This window comes from Cherax quadricarinatus, chromosome 39 (assembly GCF_038502225.1).
Source record: "Cherax quadricarinatus isolate ZL_2023a chromosome 39, ASM3850222v1, whole genome shotgun sequence".
Taxonomy (NCBI): domain Eukaryota; kingdom Metazoa; phylum Arthropoda; class Malacostraca; order Decapoda; family Parastacidae; genus Cherax; species Cherax quadricarinatus.
In genome coordinates, this window is record NC_091330.1 from 21,193,087 (window position 1) to 21,213,745 (window position 20,659).

At 40.1% G+C, this 20,659-nt stretch overlaps 1 protein-coding gene across 5 annotated transcripts in view; it reads right to left on the reverse strand.

Annotated features, from left to right (window-relative positions):
* Nucleotides 1-20,659, reverse strand: part of LOC128696388 (uncharacterized) — an 853,106-nt gene that overhangs the window by 494,878 nt on the left and 337,569 nt on the right. For all 5 annotated transcript variants that reach the window (XR_011392932.1, XR_011392933.1, XM_070092516.1 and 2 more), the window contains one exon: nt 979-1,074. Coding sequence is in view for 3 of the 5 variants with exons in the window: in XM_070092516.1 (XP_069948617.1) it covers nt 979-1,074 (96 nt within the window). In the remaining 2 variants the exon portion in view is untranslated. The remainder of the gene's footprint in view (nt 1-978; nt 1,075-20,659) is intronic.

The window sequence follows — 20,659 nt, forward strand, 5'->3', positions numbered from 1 at the left end:
GAGGAGGAGGAAGAGAGATAGAAGAAGGTGCCTTCTTCAGAAATTAAGGAGATTTTTAAAATGTGGGGTAGGATGGAAAGATTTATGGAGAAACATCACCCTGAGAAGGATGTTGCAAGCCATATCGGCAACTTGTACAGTGACAGTCTTGGCCCATTTTAGGGAAGTTTTAAAGAGACGCCAGAAACAGAGCTCTCTGGATAGTTTTTTTGCGAGGCAGGACTTCAGTGACTCTCAAGGTGGTCCTAGTAGCATTAAGAAACAGAGAAGAGAAGTAACCCCAGAAAAGCACTTGGTACCTGAGGTGTTGATGGAAGGGAATTTCCCTTCCAAACAGTAATTCAATCTCTCTCCTCCTCCAGTCTTCCATACACTAAGAAGAATCGCCAATAAAGGTAAGTGTTATGCTGTTAATGTTTCATTCATCATGTGCCATTGTATTGTTTATGTACTACATCTATATTTCATGTAAAAAGTTTTTTTGTTTTAATACTTCTGGGTGTCAGGAATGGATTAATTGTATTTACATTATTTCTTTTGGGGAAAATTGATTCGAAAATCGTCTTTTTCGAAAATAGTCCCACTTCCAGGAACGGATTACGGATGATAATTGAGGGAGCACTGTACATTGTTTCTATTAAAGCCATAGTGGAGGAGTATCTTAGACAAACTTAGGATTAGCTTAAGATTTAGTAAGACTAACATAAGATATAATAGACAACAGCTATATTAGGAATTTTATGTTTACAGTTCTTTGGGTGGGTGTAGGTGGAAACTATAGGGAATTACAGATAGCAATAAGTCTAGTAGTAGTGAAAGAAGTGGCAATGGTAATAGCAGAAGTCAAGAATAAAAAGGCACAATATCTGAATAATTTTACACCTTCAATGTTACATTCAATTTGTTTATAAAATTAAAAATGTACGTGTGCAATGCACACAAGCACGCACACATGTGCACACACACACACACACACACCTGCTGTGAGCGACAATCAATGTTGAGTATGTAGTGATGATCAGCGTTGACACTAACACGGCTAGCCAGGATGAAGGTCAATGGTGGGTATGGAGCCTGAAGAGAAGGAGAGTAACACACTATTACAAATAGGTAATTACAAGTGATCATCATCATCCAGAATCCATTTTGGTTATTCTGCGGCTTTTAAAGTGAATGTACTGTACATAAAGCTGTTGAAGTATTCTTAGTATTAACATTTATTTTAATTCCTCCTTATTATTTTTTTATTAACACATCGGCCGCTTCCCACTGAGGCAGGGTGACCCAAAAAAGAAGAAACACTTTCATCATCATTCACTCCGTCACTATCTTGCCAGAGGTATGCCTACACTCCAGTTAAAAAACTGCAATATATCAACACCCCTCCTTCAGAGTGCAGGCACTGTACTTCCCACCTTCAGGAAAGTTTCCATGAATCTCTTCATAAATGTTAATTCCTCTTGTATTTTTATGCTAAAGCAATGGACTAGTAACCCCTTCTCCTGTAGAAAATACTAAACAAGAGAAGAAGAAAAACTTTATAAAACTGGGATGCTTGAATGTGTGTAGATGTAGTGCAGATGATAAGAAAGATGTTGGATGTCCCAGCTCTAAGCGAAACAAAGCTGAAGGGGATAGGTAAGTTTCAGTAGGGAGATACAAATGGGATTAGGTCAGGAGTATCAGAGAGAGTTAGAGCTAAGGAAGGGGCAGCAATAATGTTGAAGGATTAGTTATGGAAGGAGAAGAGGGAACATAAATGTATAAATTCTAGGATTATGTGGATTAAAATAAGGTTCGGATGTGAAAAGTGGGTCAAAATAAGTGTGTATGCACCTGGAGAAGAGAGGAGTGTAGAGGAGAGAGAGAGATTTTGGGAGATGTTAAGCGAGTGTGTAGGAACTTTTGAACTAAGTGAGAGAGTAACTGTGGTAGGGAACCTAAATGCTAAAGTAGGAGAAACAGTTAGAGAGGGTGTGGTAGGTAAATTTGGGGTGCCAGGTGTAAATGATAATGAGGACCATTTAACCCTTTGAGGGTCCGTGCCGAAGATCTACAGCTAAACGTTGAGGGTCCGTGCCGTAGATCTACAGCTATAAATAACAAAAAGGCACAATACCGTGACTGGAACGATACTCAAATAACCCGCACATAAAAGAGAGAAGCTTACGACGATGTTTCGGTCCGACTTGGACCATTGACAAAGTCACACAGTGTGACTTTGTCAATGGTCCAAGTCGGACCGAAACGTCGTCGTAAGCTTCTCTCTTTTATGTGCGGGTTATTTGAGTATCTACAGCTATATGTTGAGGGTCCAAACCGTAGATCTACGCCATGAGCTCAGCTCACTCTAATAAGCTGTGAGCGGTAAATTTGGGCCTAGATATGAGCGAGTACATCTATGTGGTATGTGTACACTACATAAAACAAATCCTCCAGCACACACTGCATAATGAGAGGAAAAAAACTGAGACCATAATTTTCGATTAAAACAGTGACTTTGCAGTGTTTTTTCGTATGTTTTTTATAGTTGTATTTGTGATTTCTTGATCTCATTTGATAGAAGGGAAGACATGTTACAGAAATAGTGATGATTTTGATTGGTTTTAGTAAGCGAAATGGGTTGAAACTGAGCTCAAAATAGCAGAAATGTTAAATTTTTGCCAATGTTCAAGAGTAAACAAATGATCCCACACGTCTAATACATGCCAGCTGGTGGGTCTAATATACATTCACAAATGCGGTGATATTATTTATACAATTATTACAGTATTGCATAACAGTAAATCTTCTATTTTTTGGCTTGAATAAAAATTCATTATGTGAATAAAAAATCAAAATGGAATTCATTTGTAAAGCCTGAAAACATAACTAATAAACAGAGGAAATGTTAGTTTAGTTCCAGAAATGCTGGCATTGTTTATTCAGGACCCTATTTTGAAATTAGAATATTCTTAACTTTGCATTAAATTGGCCAAATTACCAATTTCCGATCACTTTATTTTGTAGTTGATACAGTTGATTTGGTGATTTCTTGTGCTCAATCGATAGAATAGAAGTAATACTAGTGAAATAGCTAAGAATTTGATCAACTGGAGTAATAGTCAGCAAAATCGCCAACTTTTTAGTTGTAGCTACACTGAGAGTACAAGGTAGATGGGATACAAGGAAAACAGAAGCAGTAAGTGAGAGAGAGGTGAAGGTTTATAAACTAAAGGAGGAGGCAGTTTGGGTAAGATATAAACAACTATTGGAGGATAGATGGGCTAGTGAGAGTATGGGCAATGGGGTCAAAGATGTATGGGGTAAGTTTAAGAATGTAGTGTTAGTGTTCAGCAGAAGTTTGTGGTCATAGGAAAGTGGGCAGGAGGGAAGAAGAGCAATTGATGGAATGATGATGTAAAGAAAGTAGTAAGGGAGAATAAGTTAGCATATGAGAGGTTTTTACGAAGTAGAAGTGATGCAAAGAGGGAAGAGTATATGAAGAGAAAACGAGAGGTTAAGAGAGTGGTGAAGCAATGTAAAAAGAGATCAAATGAGAGAGTGGGTGAGATGTTATCAACAAATTTTGTTGAAAATAAGAAAAAGTTTTGGAGTGAGATTAATAAGTTGAGGAAGCCTAGGGAATGAATGGATTTGATAGTTAACCCTTAAACTGTCCAAACAGATCTATGTTCACATGTGTAGTGCTCCAAAAGTAGATCTATGTTTTTTTACATATTTTCAAATACACCTACCATCCGACTTACGACCGAGTTCGGTTCCGAGAAACCGGTCATAAGTCGAACTTTACTACTGAATATCAACATAACATTTTTGTAATGACTTTATTTTATTTTATTTTGGTATTTCATGTTTTACTTTACTTTTTATGCTGTTAGTACTGTATTTTATACTGTAAGGTTTAGGATAAACACTGTGTACAACACAAACACTTGTTTATTTCCCAGAAATTTGGCATAAAAAACATGGTGGTAAGTCGAGTGGTCGTATGTCAAGCAGGTCGTAAGTCGGATGGTAGGTGTATAACAAAAAAAAAAAAAGAAGCTCTACGTTTTTTTACATACTTTCAAATGTTGAAAAAACGTAGATCTACGTTTGGATAGTTTAACCCTTTGACTGTCGCGGCCGTATATATACATCTTACGAGGTACCGTGTTTGACGTATATATACTCATAAATTCTAGCGGCTTCAAATCAAGAAGGAGAAGCTGGTAGGCCCATATGTGAGAGAATGGGTCTGTGTGGTCAGTGTGCACAACATAAAGAAAATCCTGGAGCACGCAGTGCATAATGAGAAAAAAAAAACTCCGGCTGTTTTTTTTAATTAAAATGCCGAATTTGTGGTTTATTTTTGTATAGTATTTATGGTTGTATTCTCGTTTTCTTGGTCTCATTTGATAGAATGGAAGACATATTATAGAAAAAGAGATGATTTTGATTGATTTTACTATAAAAAGAACCTGGAAATGGAGCTCAAATTAGGGGAAATGTTTGATTTTTGCCGATGTTCAAAAGTAAACAAATGACATCATTGTCCAATAAATGTCCAACTAGCCATTCTAATATACAGTCATGAATGGGTTGATGTTATTTATACAATTATTACAGTATTGGAGTAGTATGCATAATAGTAAATCTTTCGACGACGCCTCGGTCCGACTTGGACCAAGTCGGACCGAGGCGTCGTCGTAAGCTTCTGTCTTTTATGTGCGGGTTATTTGTGTATCGTTCCAGTCACGGTATTGTGCCTTTTTGTTATTTAGTATTTAGTAATATCAGAGGGGCCTGGAGACATGACTGATGAACAAAGAAAATGTTATTTTAGAGCCAGGAATGTCTGCATTGTTCATTCTGGACCTTATTTTGAAACTGTCATATTTTTTAATTTTTGTGAAATTGGCCAAATTGCCAATTTCTGACCACGTTATTGGGTAGTTGAAATTGGTAAATGGGCAGTTTCTTGTACTCAATTGATAGAAAAAATGGAGTTCTAAAGAAATAGCTATGAGTTTGGTCGACTGGAACAATGGAATCAGCCGAAAATAGGGCTCAAAGTGGGTGAAATCACCGATTCGTAAATATCGCCAAGGTCGCTAACTTTGCGAGAGCGTAATTCCGTCAGTTTTCCATCAAATTTCGTTTTTTTTTTGGTGTCATTACAATTGGGAAAAGATTCTCTATCATTTCATAAGAAAAAATATTTTTTTTTTTTTTTTAACCCTTTCAGGGTCCAAGGCCCAAATCTGGAGTCACGCACCAGTGTCCAAGAATTTTAAAAAAAAAAAATTGTTATTTTTTCTTATGAAATCGTAGAGAATCTTTTTGTGAAGGTGGAAAATTGACGAAATTATGCTCTCGCGAATTTTGATGTGTCAGCGATATTTACGAATCGGCGATTTTGCCGACTTTGACTCCCATTTTAGGCCAATTACATTATTCCAATCAACCAAATTCTTAGCTATTTCACTAGTATTACTTCTATTCTATCGATTGAGCACAGGAAATCACCAAGTCAACTGTTTCAACGACAAAATAAAGTGATCGGAAATTGGTAATTTAGCCAATTTAACACAAAGTTCAAAATATTCCAATTTCAAAATAGGGTCCAGAATGAACAATGTAGGTATTCCTGGCACTAAACTAACATTTCCTCTGTTCATTAGTTATGTTTTGAGGCTTTACAAATAAATTCCATTTTGATTTTTTATTCACATAATGAATTTTTATTCACACCAAAAAATAGAAGATTTACTGTTATGCAATACTGTAATGATTGTATAAATATCATCACCATATTTGTGAATGTATATTAGACCCACCAGCTGACGTGTATTAGACGTGTGAGGTCGTTTGTTTACTCTTGAATATCGGCAAAAATTTAACATTTCTGCTACTTTGAGCTCAGTTTCAAGCCATTTCCAGTGCTAAAACCAATCAAAATCATCTCTATTTCTGTAATATGTCTTCCATTCTATCAAATGAGACCAAGAAATCGCAAATACATCTATAAAAAACATACGAAAAAACACTACAAAGTTGCTGTTTTAATCGAAAAATCATGATTTCATTTTTTTTCTCTCATTATACACAGTGTGCTGCAGGATCTGTTTTATGTGGTGCACACATACCACATAGATGTATTCTCTCATATCTAGGCCCAAATGTACCACTCACAGTTTATCAGAGTGAGCTGAGCTCATGGCGTAGATCTACGGTTTGGACCCTGAACGTAAAGCCGTAGATCTACGGGACGGACCCTGAAAGGGTTAAATTTTGCAACACCAGGAGACACCTCAGGATTGGGGGTTGCGACAGTCAAGGGGTTAAGGGTTAAAAATAGGAGAAGAGAGTTATTAAATGGAAAGTTAGAGGTATTAGGAAGATGGAGGGAATATTCTGAGGAATTGTTAAATGTTGATGAAGATAGCGAAGCTGTGATTTCGTGAATAGGGCAAGGAGGAATAACATCTTGTAGGAGTGGGGAAGAGCCAGTTGTGAGTGTGGGGGAAGTTAATGTTGCAGTTTTATAACTGCAGTGTAAGTGCACCTCTGACAAGACACTTATGGAGCAAATGATGATGAAAGTTTTTTTTTTTGGGGGGGCCATCCTGCCTTGGTGGGAGACAGCTGATGTGTTATTAACACATCAGCTGTCTCCCACCAAGGCAGGATGGCCCCAAAAATTAATAAAAAAATAAAGCTCGTGAATTTTTTAACAGATATTTCATACAAGAAAATCCTTTGGTGTGAAAATATCTTCCAGTAATGAATGAGGATAAGGTAAAAATTAGGTGTCTACACCACAAGGTAGCTTGGCAACAGGAATAGTAGTAATTTAGCTCAGCTTTGGCTAGGCTACAAGTATTTATGGGAGGTTGCAATACCAGCTGATGCAAAAGAATTCAATGTAAATGTTGCTAGAAGGACTACTGTCACACTCTGAATCATTATGTGCTGGGATGTGATGAAATCAATGAATTCAGAGACAACTCACTCACAAATATTAAAGAAATGTCAAGTATTTTATCCACAGTGGCATATTATAAGCCATTCTTGAAAAAATAACTCATAAGCACTTCAACTTGTTTAAATTCACCCATACTTTTCTAAAATATAAGTTAATATAAATAATTTAAAACCACATATAAGTTACACTGTAATATATGTTGTGACTTAATTCATCTCTGTATAAATAATTCATTACAAGTGAAGTCAGACATAAATATGCAAATAGTTCATTATCACTGAAATCTGCATAGCTATCAAAACTTTGGAGCCTAATCCCAGGACCCATTATGTAATCTTCAGTAATCTTTTGACTACCACCCAAAGGATGGGTATGGGGTGCATATTATTATTATTATAATCAAAAAGAAGCGCTAAGCCACAAGGACTATACAGCGCTGCAGGGCAGGAAGGAAGCGAGGGCATCAGGTGGCAAAAGGGAGATGGATGAGTAATAGGTTACGGATGACAGCGGGGTAGTGGATGGTGAAAGGGTAAAGGGCAGCAAGAGACTGAACTAGAAAGGGCTGAGGGGAGTGCAAAAAGTATTATCAGAGTTTGTGGAGTAAATCAGTCGTTGTCAAGAAGTCAATGAGAGAGTCAGGATTCAAGGAGGGTCCATCAGCAAGAAGGGAAGGTAAAGAGAGAGTAGTAGAACGAAGACGACGTTGGAGGTAAATTCTGCGTGCTCGTTGATAGAGAGGGCAGTCTAACAGAATGTGGCTAATCGATACTGGAACTTGACACTGCTCACAGAGAGGAACAGGGTGCCTCTCCATGAGATACCCATGAGTAAGACGAGTGTGGCCAATGCGAAGGTGGGAGAGAGTGGTCTCCCAACCTCGGCACTGATGACAAGAAGACGGCCAGTAACCTATGCTCGGTTTAATAGAATGAAGTTTGTTACCGAGCAGAGTTGACCAACGTTGCTGCCAACGGGTGCGAAGGTGGGTAGCTATTGCAGCAAAATAGTCCAGAAATGGAACACCTCGATAAGAAATTGGTAGGTCATGTACTGCTGACCGCACAGCGGTGTCTGCCTGTTCATTGCCCTGTACGTCGACATGACCAGGGACCCAACAAAAAACAATATCTTTATGTTTGGTAGAGATACGGCCTAGCCAAAGTTGGATACGGAGAACTAGGGGATGAGATGTATCAAATTTTCGTATAGCCTGTAGAGCACTAAGGGAGTCTGAGACTACTACAAATGATGACACAGGCATAGATGCGATACGAATAAGTGCTGCAAGAATGGCATACAGTTCAGCAGTAAAAATGCTAGCTGAAGATAGTAAATGCCCCCGCATGACGCTGTCCGGAAACACTGCTGCGAATCTGATGCCGTCTGAAGACTTAGAGCCATCTGTGTACACAGCGGTGGCATGAGAATGGGAGTGGAAGTGATCAAGAAAAAGAGAGCGGGAAGCCACCATAGGCAGTTGAGCTTTCGAGCAAGGGAGTGAGAAAGAACAGACCCGAACAGCTGGAACTTCCCAGGGGGGTAGGGAAAAGTGAGATGCTACATGAACATATAAAGGTGGTAACTGAAGGGAAGACAAGAGTGAATGTGGGCGAAGAGAAAAGGGACGGAGCAAACAGGGGCGGCGAACGAATAAAGAATGTCTACTAATATCGGTGACCATTCTATAAATGGAAGGATTGTGTAGATCGTGAGAGCGTACATAGTAGCGAAGGCAATGGGCATCACGGCGATCAGACAAGGATGGAACATTCGCTTCTGTATAGAGGCTCTCAACAGGGGAAGAGCGAAAAGCACCAAGGCACAAACGTAATCCTTGGTGATGGATAGAGTTAAGGCTAGAGAGAGTAGCAGGAGAGGCCGCGGAATAAATCTGGTCACCATAATCGAGTTTCGATAAAATGAGGGCTGAATGTAGGCGAAGCAGAGTTCGACGATCAGCTCCCCAGGAAAGATGAGCAAGGGTTTTAAGAAGGTTTAGCCGGCTGTGACAAGTTGCCTTCAGAGAGGTAATGTGAGGTTTCCAGGATAACCTACGGTCAAAGAGAAGGCCTAGAAACCTGACTGTATCACGTTCAGGGATACGGGAGCCATAGAGATACAAAGGATGATCGGAGATAACAGAGCGTCCAGTGAAAGTAATTTGGTGAGTTTTGGTACTTGAAAATTTAAACCCATGCGTGGTGGCCCAAGTGGAAACACGGTCGACCGCATGCTGGAGAGAAACTGCAATAAGATGACAGTCAGCGCCTGCACAAGCAATAGCGAAGTCATCAACATAGAGTGATGACCAAATATTGGGTGGAAGAACAGAGGCCAAATCATTTATAGCAAGGAGAAACAGTGTTGTGCTTAGAACACATCCCTGAGGGACACCTTCAGCTTGGACGAAGTCCGGGGAAAGAACATTATTGACTCGAACACGGAAATGTCTGTCAGTTAAAAAGTTCTTAAGGAAGGATGGTAGATTGCCTCGGAGGCCTAAGGAATGGGCCTGGGCCAAAATATTATTTATTTATTTATTTATTTATTTATTTATTTAGAAATTTTAGCATACACACAGAGGTACAAAAAAAAATACAGGTAAGAGCAGCATGCCAAAGCCACTTATATGCATAGCATTACGGGCTGGCTTAAAATTAACTTAAGATTAACTAAGCAATGATGAAATCAGTGATAAGACATTATTGTAAACAGATAACTATAAAGCACAAATGAGTATTACAAAGACAGGTCATATGGTTGCATGCATTGCTGTTCATTCAGTAGAATGGAGTATTCTGTTAGGTAGTGTATTTAAAAAAATAACAAAGTTAGATTGGGTCCTAGGTTTAACATTTATGTGATATAATTGTGAGTAACATTTTGGATATACAATTTATAAGGTTCAGTTATTCAGTATTTATTTGGTTTTGAGTGAGTAAGTGAACTTTGAGAAGAGACTTGAATTTGTAAACAGGTAGTGTTTCTTTTATATTTACAGGTAATGAATTCCAGATTTTAGGGCCTTTTATGTGCATTGAGTTTTTGCATAGCGTGAGATGGACACGAGGAACATCAAAGAGTGATCTGTGCCTTGTGTTATGGTCACGTGTTCTGTTGAGGTTGGCAAGGAGATGTTTGAGGGGAGGGTTAATATCAGAGTTAAGTGTTCTATGTATGTAATAGGTGCAATAATAAGTATGGATGTTTTGTATGGTGAGTAGGTTGAGTGTTTTGAATATTGGTGGTGTGTGTTGCCTGTAGTGAGAATTTGTTATCATTCTCACTGCAGCCTTTTGTTGGGTAATTAGTGGTCTGGGATGGTTAATTGTTGTTGAGCCCCATGCACAAATTCCATAGGTGAGATAGGGGTAAATAAGAGAGTGATAAAGGGCCAGGAGGGCTGACTGTGGAACATAGTACCGTATCTTCGATAGTATGCCTACAGTCTTGGAAATTTTCTTAGAAATTTGTCGTACATGTGTATGAAATTTGAGTCTATTATCGAGGTGGATTCCTAAGAATTTTCCCTCTGTTAGCTTTGTGATAGGTGATCCGTTTATCGTTATGCTAAGAGGTACATCTGTAGCTCTGTTACCAAACTGAATGAAGTAGGTTTTGTCAATGTTTAGTGTAAGTTTGTTAGTCCTCATCCAGGCAGATATTTTCTGTAATTCGGTGTTTACAGTATTGGCTATCGTGACTGGGCTCGGGTGAGAGAAGACGTATGTAGTGTCATCTGCAAAAAGTGTGGGTTTGAGTAATTGCGAAGCATTTGGTAGGTCATTTATGTATAGGAGAAAGAGAAGAGGGCCAAGGACACTTCCCTGTGGGACACCAACTGTAATTGGTTGTGCGGAAGAGCTTGCCCCATTTGCGTACACATATTGGCTTCTGTTGCTGAGGTAAGACTTGAGGTAGTTGAGGGAGTGCCCTCTAATACCATAGTGTGACAATTTTACGTGGAGCAAGTCATGGTCAACTGTATCAAAAGCTTTACGTAAGTCAATGAAGATCCCCAGTGGGACTTCTTTTTTCTCTATTGCAGTGTATATATGTTCTAGCATGTGTATAATAGCATCATTAGTATTTTTATTAGGCCTGAATCCAAATTGGCAGGGGTTGAGAATGTTTTGGGAGATGAGGTAGGAGTAGATTCGTTTATGAATTAATTTTTCGAAGATTTTTGAGAGAGGGTGTAAATTGGATATTGGCCTATAGTTATTCAACTCTGTTTGGTCTCCTCCTTTATGGATCGGGGTGACCCTTGCTATTTTGAGAACTGTAGGGAAGGTGGAGGATTCAATGGATTTGTTAAAGAGTGTTGCAATGATTGGTGATAGTACTTGTGACGCTTTTTTGTATATAAAGGGTGGTAAGGTATTTAAATCTCCTGCCTTGTTTTTCAGTGCGTTGATAATAAGGGAGACTTCGTATGGGTTAGTCGGAGCTAGGAACAGTGTGTTCGGGTAGTTGCCAGTGAGGTAGTCATTTGGTGGGGTATCTGAGCTTGGGATTTTATTGGCAAGGTTTTGACCTATAGTGGAGAAGAAATCATTGAGTCTGTTTGCTGTTTCTGTTGGTGGGAGTTGGGGTTCATCTGATTTTGCTAATTTTATTTCGCTATGTCGTGATATCTTTTTTGTTCCCAGAATTTCTGATAGGGTCTTCCAGGTCTTTTTTATATCACCTCGTAAGTTGGATAATCTGTTCTCATAATACAATTTTTTTGCCCTTCTTATCAGGCTGGTTAGGATTGACGAGTAACGTTTTGTTTGGTCTCTGGTTATGTGACCCATTCTGTACTGTTTTTCATATCGGTGTTTTGTATTTATGGATTTGAGAATGCTGGGTGTTAGCCAGGGACTGTTCAGTCTCTTAGCTGTCATCTGTTTAGTTTTTTTAGGGCAGTGCTTGTTATAAAGGTATTGGGTCTTTTTTAGAAAATTATTAAAACATTCGTCAATATCTGTATAGATTTCTAGCTCAGTGTGCCAGTCAATGTTTGTTACTGTTGTGAAGTTATTAATGGCTGCCTCATTGTGAAGTCTGAAGGTGACTTTAGTAGTGTCTTGGGGTATTTTACCAAGAGTTGTTATGAGGAAAGTAGGGTAGTGGTCTGTGGTATTATCTGTAATTATGCCTGATTTTAAAGGGGATATGGTGTTGGTCCAGATGTGGTCAAGTAGAGAAACACTAGTCTCTGTAACCTCCAAGTTGTGTCATATGCCTTCTCAAGGTCAAAAAATATAGCAATAACTGAGTGATTATTCGCAAAGGCATTACGAACATACGTATCCAAGCGTAGTAAGGGGTCTATGGTAGAACGACCCTTACGAAAGCCATATTGACTAGCGGAGAGACTTTTGTGTGTCTCTAAATACCACATTAAACGTCGATTTACGAGACGTTCCATCACTTTGCAAACTGCACTAGTAAGAGCGATGGGGCGATAGTGGGAGGCATCATGTCCTGTAGTACCTGGTTTGCAGAAAGGGAGAACAATGGCAGATTTCCACAGCTGGGGAAGAACTCCTTGTGCCCAAATAAGATTGAAGAGGTGTAAGAGGACTACAAGGGCTGACCGATGTAAATGTTGTAACATACGAATATGAATGTCGTCAGGCCCAGCTGCCGATGATCGGCAAGCTGAGAGCGTTGCCTCCAGTTCTTGAAGTGTAAAAGGCACATTATACTGTTCTTCTCTGAGAGAAGAAAAGTCCAAGGGTACTAACTCTCTGGCAGACTTTGAGGAAAGAAACGAGGGGCATAGATGGAGCCCTCGGGAAATACGGACCAGATGTGTGCCAAGTTCAATGGCAACGTCGAGAGGGTTTGCTACATCAACACCAGCGACCCGTAGAACAGGAGCCGGGTCAGGAGAGTATTTACCACTCAATTTCCTCACTTTTTTCCAGACTGCACTCATAGAAGAAGCAGAGGTGATGGTGGAAACATAGTCTCGCCAACAAGTGTGTTTAGCTTCATGGATGACACGGCGAGCGATCGCACGCTTCTGCTTAAAATCAAGAAGTCTCTCAGCAGTTCTATTGTACCGGTACCTGCCCCATGCAGCACGTTTCAAACGTACTGCACGAGCACAAGCAGGAGACCACCAAGGCATGCACTTCTGAGAATGCCTTCCTGAGGTTTGGGGTATAGAATGAGAAGCTGCGGTATAAACTGACGTCAAGAAGATGTGCAGGAGCTCATCAATGGAGGATGAAGAAGGAACCTCACTAAAAGCAGTGAGGTGTGAGTAAAGATCCCAATTTGCCCGATCAAATTGCCAGCGAGGGCTACGGAAAGGTGGTGAATAGGAAGGAGAAGTAAGAATGATCGGAAAATGATCGCTGTCATGTAAGTCTGGTAGAACAGACCAGGTGAAGTCTAGTGCAGTGGAGGAAGAGCAGACTGATAGATCGATGCAAGAGAGAGTATGAGTACGAGGATCAAAATGGGTGGGAGTACCTGTATTTAAAACATGGAGGGGGTGAGAGGCGAGAAAAGCCTCCAACTGGATGCCACGTGAGTCACAATGAGACCCACCCCAGAGGAAATGGTGGGCATTAAAATCACCAAGTAACAGAAGTGGTGGTGGTAAGGATGAAACAAGAAAGGCAAAGTCTGGGATAGAAAATGCTCGAGAAGGAGAGAGATATAAAGAACATATTGTAAACCACTTATTCAAGTGGATACGGGCTGCAGTGTAATGCAGCGAGGTATGGACAAATAGTTGACAGTACGGAATATCATTGCGTAGAAGAAGGGCACTTTCATTACAGGTCCCATCTGAGAAAGGATCCGAAGAATACAATAAATTATAGCCTGAGATAGGTTGGAAAACAGCTGAGTGTAATTTTGGTTCTTGTAAGCAAGCACCAACAGGGGAAAACCTGGAAAGCAACATCTGAAGCTCACCCCGATTACCCCTGAGGCCGCAGATATTCCACTGTAAATAGGCCATGATTGCCAATGAAGAAAATATCAGGAATCTGTAGGTAAAGGCACCTATGGACTAGAGGGGTTAGAAAAGTCAACGTGTGGTGGCATTGGAAGATGTTCAAGTAGCGAAGGAACGGAGCGTTGCGAAGAATGGGGTTGTGAAGATGGAGGAGAGGGAAGAGAAGGAACAGGAAGTGAATCAGTGTCCATTGAAGGTTTAGTCTCTGCAATATATTCTGAAATGGCTTCAAGTGTTTCTGAATTCAAAGATGTATGGGGGACCATATTGGAGATAGAAGGAGGAGGGTGTGTAAAGATTGGGACAGTAATGGACTGTACCAAAGTAGAGGGGGAGGGAAGAGTGTAAGGGACTGGAGATGAAGTGTGGGGGGGGACAGAAGAGGCAGAAACCTGGGAGGTGGCAGAAGAGGGAGAAACTTGGGAGGGGACGGGGGTGGAAGGCATAGTACGAGGAGGAGGGTGAATCTCCACACTTGTAATAGAGCCAGAGAGAGGGGAAGAACTAGGTACAGAGACTGGAAAGGTAAAGTGTGGAGGTGGAAGAAGGGAAGGAAGGGGCAAAGAAGATTTGAGCAATGTGGATTTTTTGGACTTCTGAGTAGAGGGGCGATTGGTATTAGGTGTCGTACGAGGTCTTGTCGATACTGGGGCTTGTGAGGAAGGACGCGAAGATGTGAGAACAGACTGAGTTGTAGTCGGGACGTCAGAGCCAAGGACAGCAAAAGGATTAGATGCCGTAGTGGCTATGGGAGGGGTAACAACAGAGGAGGCTGCAGAAGATGGGACCCCAGAAGTGGGGGGATGTTTGGAAACACGAGAATAAGAAACACGGGGTAGTCTCCCTTGGAGGCGGAGATGAGTAACTGCCATAGCATAAGGGAGACCTTCTGCCTCTTTGAGGCAACGGATTTCACGTTCATTTAAGTAGACCTGGCAACGGCGGGAGTACGAAGGGTGAGCTTCATTACAATTAAGGCAAGATGGAGGTTGACTGCAAGATGTATTAGAATGGTCGTCGGCACCACAGACTGGGCATTCGGCCATAGATCTGCAATATTTCGCTGGGTGACCAAAACGCCAGCAATTTCTACATTGTTGCGGTGGAGGTATCACCTTTTGAACTTGTAACCGATGTCCCGCGACATATACAGAGGACGGGAGTTCTCGGCTGTCAAAAGTTAAACGAGCCACATTGCAAGGGTAACGTCTCCGCCCCCGGGCAGGAAGGACATAAGTGTCTACTTTGAGGATTGGGAGATCCTGGAGTTCCAGCTGTTCAAAAATGTCATTGCCACATGACTGGAAATTCTGTTGGACTATGGTATGGGGCAGAATGACAGTACCACTACAAGAATTGAGAGAAAGATGTTTTTCAATAGTGACAGGAGTAGTATCGATATTCAAAAGGAGAGAAAGATCATGAGCTTGGGCAGCATTCTGGACAGTGACGATGCGCATACTGCTCTTGAGAGCATGAAATGAAATATCTCTACCAACATGACGCAGGAGCGCTTTGCCAATACTATGGTCAGAAAGGTAGGCAGAAGAAGAAGTCGGTCTTAAAGTAAAGAATTTAGTCCATTGTGTGGTCCGAAACTGAGCGTGGAGAGGGAGTGCTTGATGTGTCGGTCTTTTCCGAGTAGAATGGGAAGGTAACGAAGGAGCATCATCAGGAGATTGACGTTGGCGTTTAGGAGTAGGACCGGAGTTGGTCCGGCGTGAAATGGGAGGGCGATTCGAAAATTGCCATACCGTAGAGGGAGAAGCCGGAAGCATAGTCAAAGGAGAGCGGAGTTCAGACAAATCGAAGGAGTCAGTCGAAGCCCCGGTACCTGAAGCGGGTGAGGAAACAGCACCAGCAAGAGGTACAGGGGCATCAGGAGTGTCTGAAGAGTGGTCTAAACACAAGGCAGGGTCAGAATGGGGTGCGGTATCAAGAAGGGGCCCGGGGGTAGTGGGTTCATGGACTAGGGCTGCCATGGTTAGGTTACTCCTTTGCTTTTTGTTTTTAAGAAAAAAAAAAGAAAGAAGAAAAGAAAATAAAAATAAAAAAAAAAGAATAAAAAAAAGGGGGGAGCGGGGAGGAATAGTTCCCAGGAGGAATGAAAGGGCCGGAAATCTCCCTCCACGCCCAAGAGGACCTCAACACCGCTAGTAGCGCAGATGCAGCATGGAACCCGTGCCATACCCTACCCTTCATGCCAGTAAACCAGCAATCCGGGATAGCAACCTCACATCTGCCGAGCTACCTCGGTGGACAAAAGAGAGGGCGGCCGGATATCCGCCACAAAGCATATCTCCATCGGCCACCACCCCCGGAATCCGAAAGGTGGCTTCCAGAGATACACCCGTCGCCCGAAAGACACCCAAAGCTACTCCGGGATACCGGAGAGGGATCGGGACATCCCCAGGCAATCCAGATTCCACGGCAAACTACGCCACCGTCAAGAACCTCAACGGAATGGGATGGACCCCGGTGTCCTTTCCCCTACCTAGGAACTAGCGCGCCTGTGGGAGAAATCCCAAAGGCCAAAAAGAGGAAGGGCAAAAGGGAGGGGTGAGGAGGAGGAGGAATGGAAAAAGGGGAGGATGGGATAGGGGAGGGGAGAATGGGGGGTAATTAGGTTCGGTCTGAGGAAGAAGACCGACAGGGCTAATTCCTCAGATCAAGAGCCTCTTCACCACACCAAGGAGCCCCCCTTGAAGAGGGGGGTGCATAATAAAGCAAATTTAGGTCATAAACACACAACTGTATATCACAGGTGAGAGGACAACCAATTTTGCTGCAAACACAGATGATGAGGGATTAGCATCAAGGGTTAGTGAAGATGTTATGATTAGATTCAAGGGATGAGAGCCTAACCTGTAAGGGTCACATAATGCTTGGGGAATAGAAGGCAATCAGAACTGATCAAAGACAAGGGAGGGTAGCTTTAACTATTTGGACTGGAAGTTCTGCACCAGTATTAGGACACATCCCTTAAAAGGTAATGATGGGGTACTTGTATGAAGGGGCAAGAAAGCCTGCAAGTACTGCAGCTACAAGTGAGAAGTTAAGACTGTGATTTCCATTTTCAGTGTTCAATGTATCATAATATTTAGGGTCTCCAGTGGTTGTAACACTTTATAGCTCCTCTTGTAAATTATTCTATTATCTATTGCTCTGAACATGTACTTTCAAGCTCTTTGGTATTTTTTTTTTTGGGGGGGGGGGTTACAATTATGGTCTCTTGTTCTTCTTGCTGATGGTGCTAAGAAGCCTTCTTTATACATTCTTTCATGTAGTACTTTAACAAGCTCGTATATAATTACAGTATCACATCTCTTATCCTCCTTGTCAGCCAATGAGGACATGTCTAATGCCTTCACTCTTTCTTTGTAACTTATCATTTAGGTCTGGCTGTCATTGTGTAGCTCATGTTTGAACTTTTATATCTTTTACATATTTATTAACCCTTTCTGGGTCCATCCCATAGATCTACGACTTTGAAGCCAGGGTCCAAGCTGTAGATTTATGCCAAAATTCTAGCGGCTTCAAATTTAGAGCGAGAAGGCTGGTAGGCCCACATCTAAGAGAATGGGTCTGCCTGGTCAGTGTGCGCAGTAAATAAAAAATCGGGGCACCTGCATTGCATTGTGGGAATGCCATCTCAATATGCTTTGTTCATTATGCCTGGTGGCAAGGAAGCTCTCACTCCCCAGCGAATTCTGGCTCTCCTCTTCCCAAGTTATAGTTCTAACACTGATGGAAGTGGATCTGAAGAGGAATTCTATGGTTTTGAACCATGTGGTACAATGGTACCATATGGTAGTAAGTCACTTCGACTTTTTTTCAGGTTATCCTAGGTTTTCCACATATATGCTGCTATGTATGATAATCTATTTAACTGTATTTGTGTATACCTGAATAAACTTACTTACGATGCCACATGCACAAGAGTGAGTTTATTCTGGTATACACAAATACAGTTACATAGATTATCATGACAGCAGCATATGTGTAAAGATCCTCGGATAACCCAAAAAGGTCCTAGTGACTTATTTCCATTGAGATCCCAGTATCTGTACCATATGGCACAGGTACAGGGTACCATATGGTATCCTATACCATATGCAATTCTAAGGGGACTGAGTGCATCCCATGGCACTACACCTGGAATAGACAGTGAAAGTAACGATGTGGCTATGACTGGGATGCATAGACCACAAGCATACAGCATGCAAGCGTGCAGCATGCGGCACCAGCCTAGACTGGGAGTGAGACCCAAGCCACTGAGTGACGGTACTGACTCGGCAGTTCCAGGACAAAGCGTATCGTCATCCACCGTAGAAAGAGACGACTGTGGCTGAAATGAATTTGTTTTTTGCAACAATAATGCTTATGCCTCATGTCTACAAGCATAATATAAAATCATACTGGTCGACAAATGAGTAAGACACCAGTCTGCATGACACCTTGTTTCAGAGACATTCACAGACTGCAGCAGTTCTAGGAACATGTCCAGTGACTGTACTTATGTAAATATAAAATAGAACATTACTAATATACAATATTTTTGCATGTTTTTGTTGTAAACAATTATTGTAAACAATATAATGATGAAAATATTAGTGCGGTTGTGTTGAATATGAGTGTACATAAATACATTATGCATTATGTTGGTCTCACAGGCCACTAACGTTACTGGAAAAAAACAAAATTAAGAGAAGAAAAGAAAAAGGAACAAAACAGTAAAATAAAAAATGCAACTTTACGGAAGTCACGGATGTTGCTGCCACCTGGTCACTGAGGGTCAACTTCAAGCCTCTATATCTTGTAAAGTACTGATCGGATTTCTTTTTTGTTTTATGACCTATAGAAAAATATTATCTTTAAGTCTTTAAGAATTTTTTTTTTTTTTTTTTAAATTCTTGGACTTTGGCTGTCACTCTGAGATTTGGCCTCTGGACCCTGAAAGGGTTAAAGGGCAAATACCATACTATTGCTGTAGATTCACATTTTGGGAGAACATCTCGTGTGAAAAGGTATCGCTGCATTTTGTAATTTACATATGTAAAACTGTTTTTAAGTTGGTCATTGATGCACAGGAGTTTCTCACTACAGTATTTCATTTGTGATCCTAGGACGACAGATTTTAGTCAATGTTGACTCCTAAGTCCTTCACCTTGTCTTATGTTTTTAACATAGTATTATTAAACAACCTATATTATCCATGTGGCTTGCTTTCATTTTCTCCCAATTCCATTACACATCATTTATCCTATTAAACTGCATCATTCATCTATAACTATGTTTATTGTAAATCTTGCTGAAAGAATACACAGTCATTTTTATTTATTTCACATAAAGTCTTTGTCTTATCTGAAAATGTGTTGCTATGCTGGAATGATATTCATTTTGGCCAGACGGGTATATAAATTAGAAATGTTATTGGGGCAACAACAATCCATGTGGCACCTTGCTGGTCACATTAATGCTACAAATATGTTGTTTTAAACTTATTTATTTATTTATTTATTTATTTATTTAGAAATTTTAGCATACATACAGAGGTACAAAAAAAATACAGGTAAGAGCAGCATGCCAAAGCCACGATTAACTAAGCAATGATGAAATCAGTGATAAAACATTATTGTAAACAGATAACTATAAAGCACAAATGAGTATTACAAAGACAGGTCATATGGTTGCATGCATTGCTGTACATTCAGTCGAATGGAGTATTCTGTTAGGTAGTGTATTTAAAAAAATAACAAAGTTAGATTGGGTCCTAGGTTTAACATTTATGTGATATAATTGTGAGTAAGATTTTGGATATACAATTTATAAGGTTCAGTTATTCAGTATTTATTTGGTTTTGAGTGAGTAACTTAGTTTAAGACTTTTCCTAGTTTGACCATAATAAACTTAATCACATATTTTACAAGGAATCTTGCAGACACACCCATCAAATTTTTGGAGTAATTTTTTTCTCAAAAGTTTTTTTAATGTATCAAGATTATAAAATACAATTTTCATATTAAAATTCTTAAGAAGAGAAGGTATATCAAGCAAATTTTCATGGTAAGGAAGAACCAACATATTTTTTCTTGAATAAGGTTGGTTGTCTTTTATTTGAATTGTAGAAAGTATTTCTAGCAATTTTCAAACATTTATCAATAAAGATTTTTGGGTATTTTAGGTCATTAGCTATTTCATAAATCTTCAAGATTTCCTCATCCATGAACTCTGGGCTTCAAATACGCAAAGCTTTCAAAAATGTTGATGAGAATAGAGAAGGTTTAACTATCTTGATGTGAAGAATAACAGTGCAGTTATTTGGTTTTCTATAAATTTTAAATTAAAAATCATGGTTCCCCTTAATAATTAAAATATCTAGAAAAGGCAACAAGTTATTTCGTTCAAACTCAATAGTAAAATTTATGGAATGAGCTAGACTATTTAATTTAACAAGGAAATGGTTTATATTTATATTCTTAGGCATAAGACATAAAATATCTTTGTCATCAATATATCTGTACCACTTAGCTCTACTAAGAAGGATTTTGTTAAGCAATCTAGTTTCAAAATATTCCATGTACAAATTACTAACCCCTTAACTGTCCCCAGCACCCTAATTTTTTTTTTTTTTAGCAAGTCAGCCTTCTCCCACTGAGGCATGGTGACCCAAAAAGAAAGAAAAAATTCCCAAAAACAAAATACTTTCATCATCATTTAAC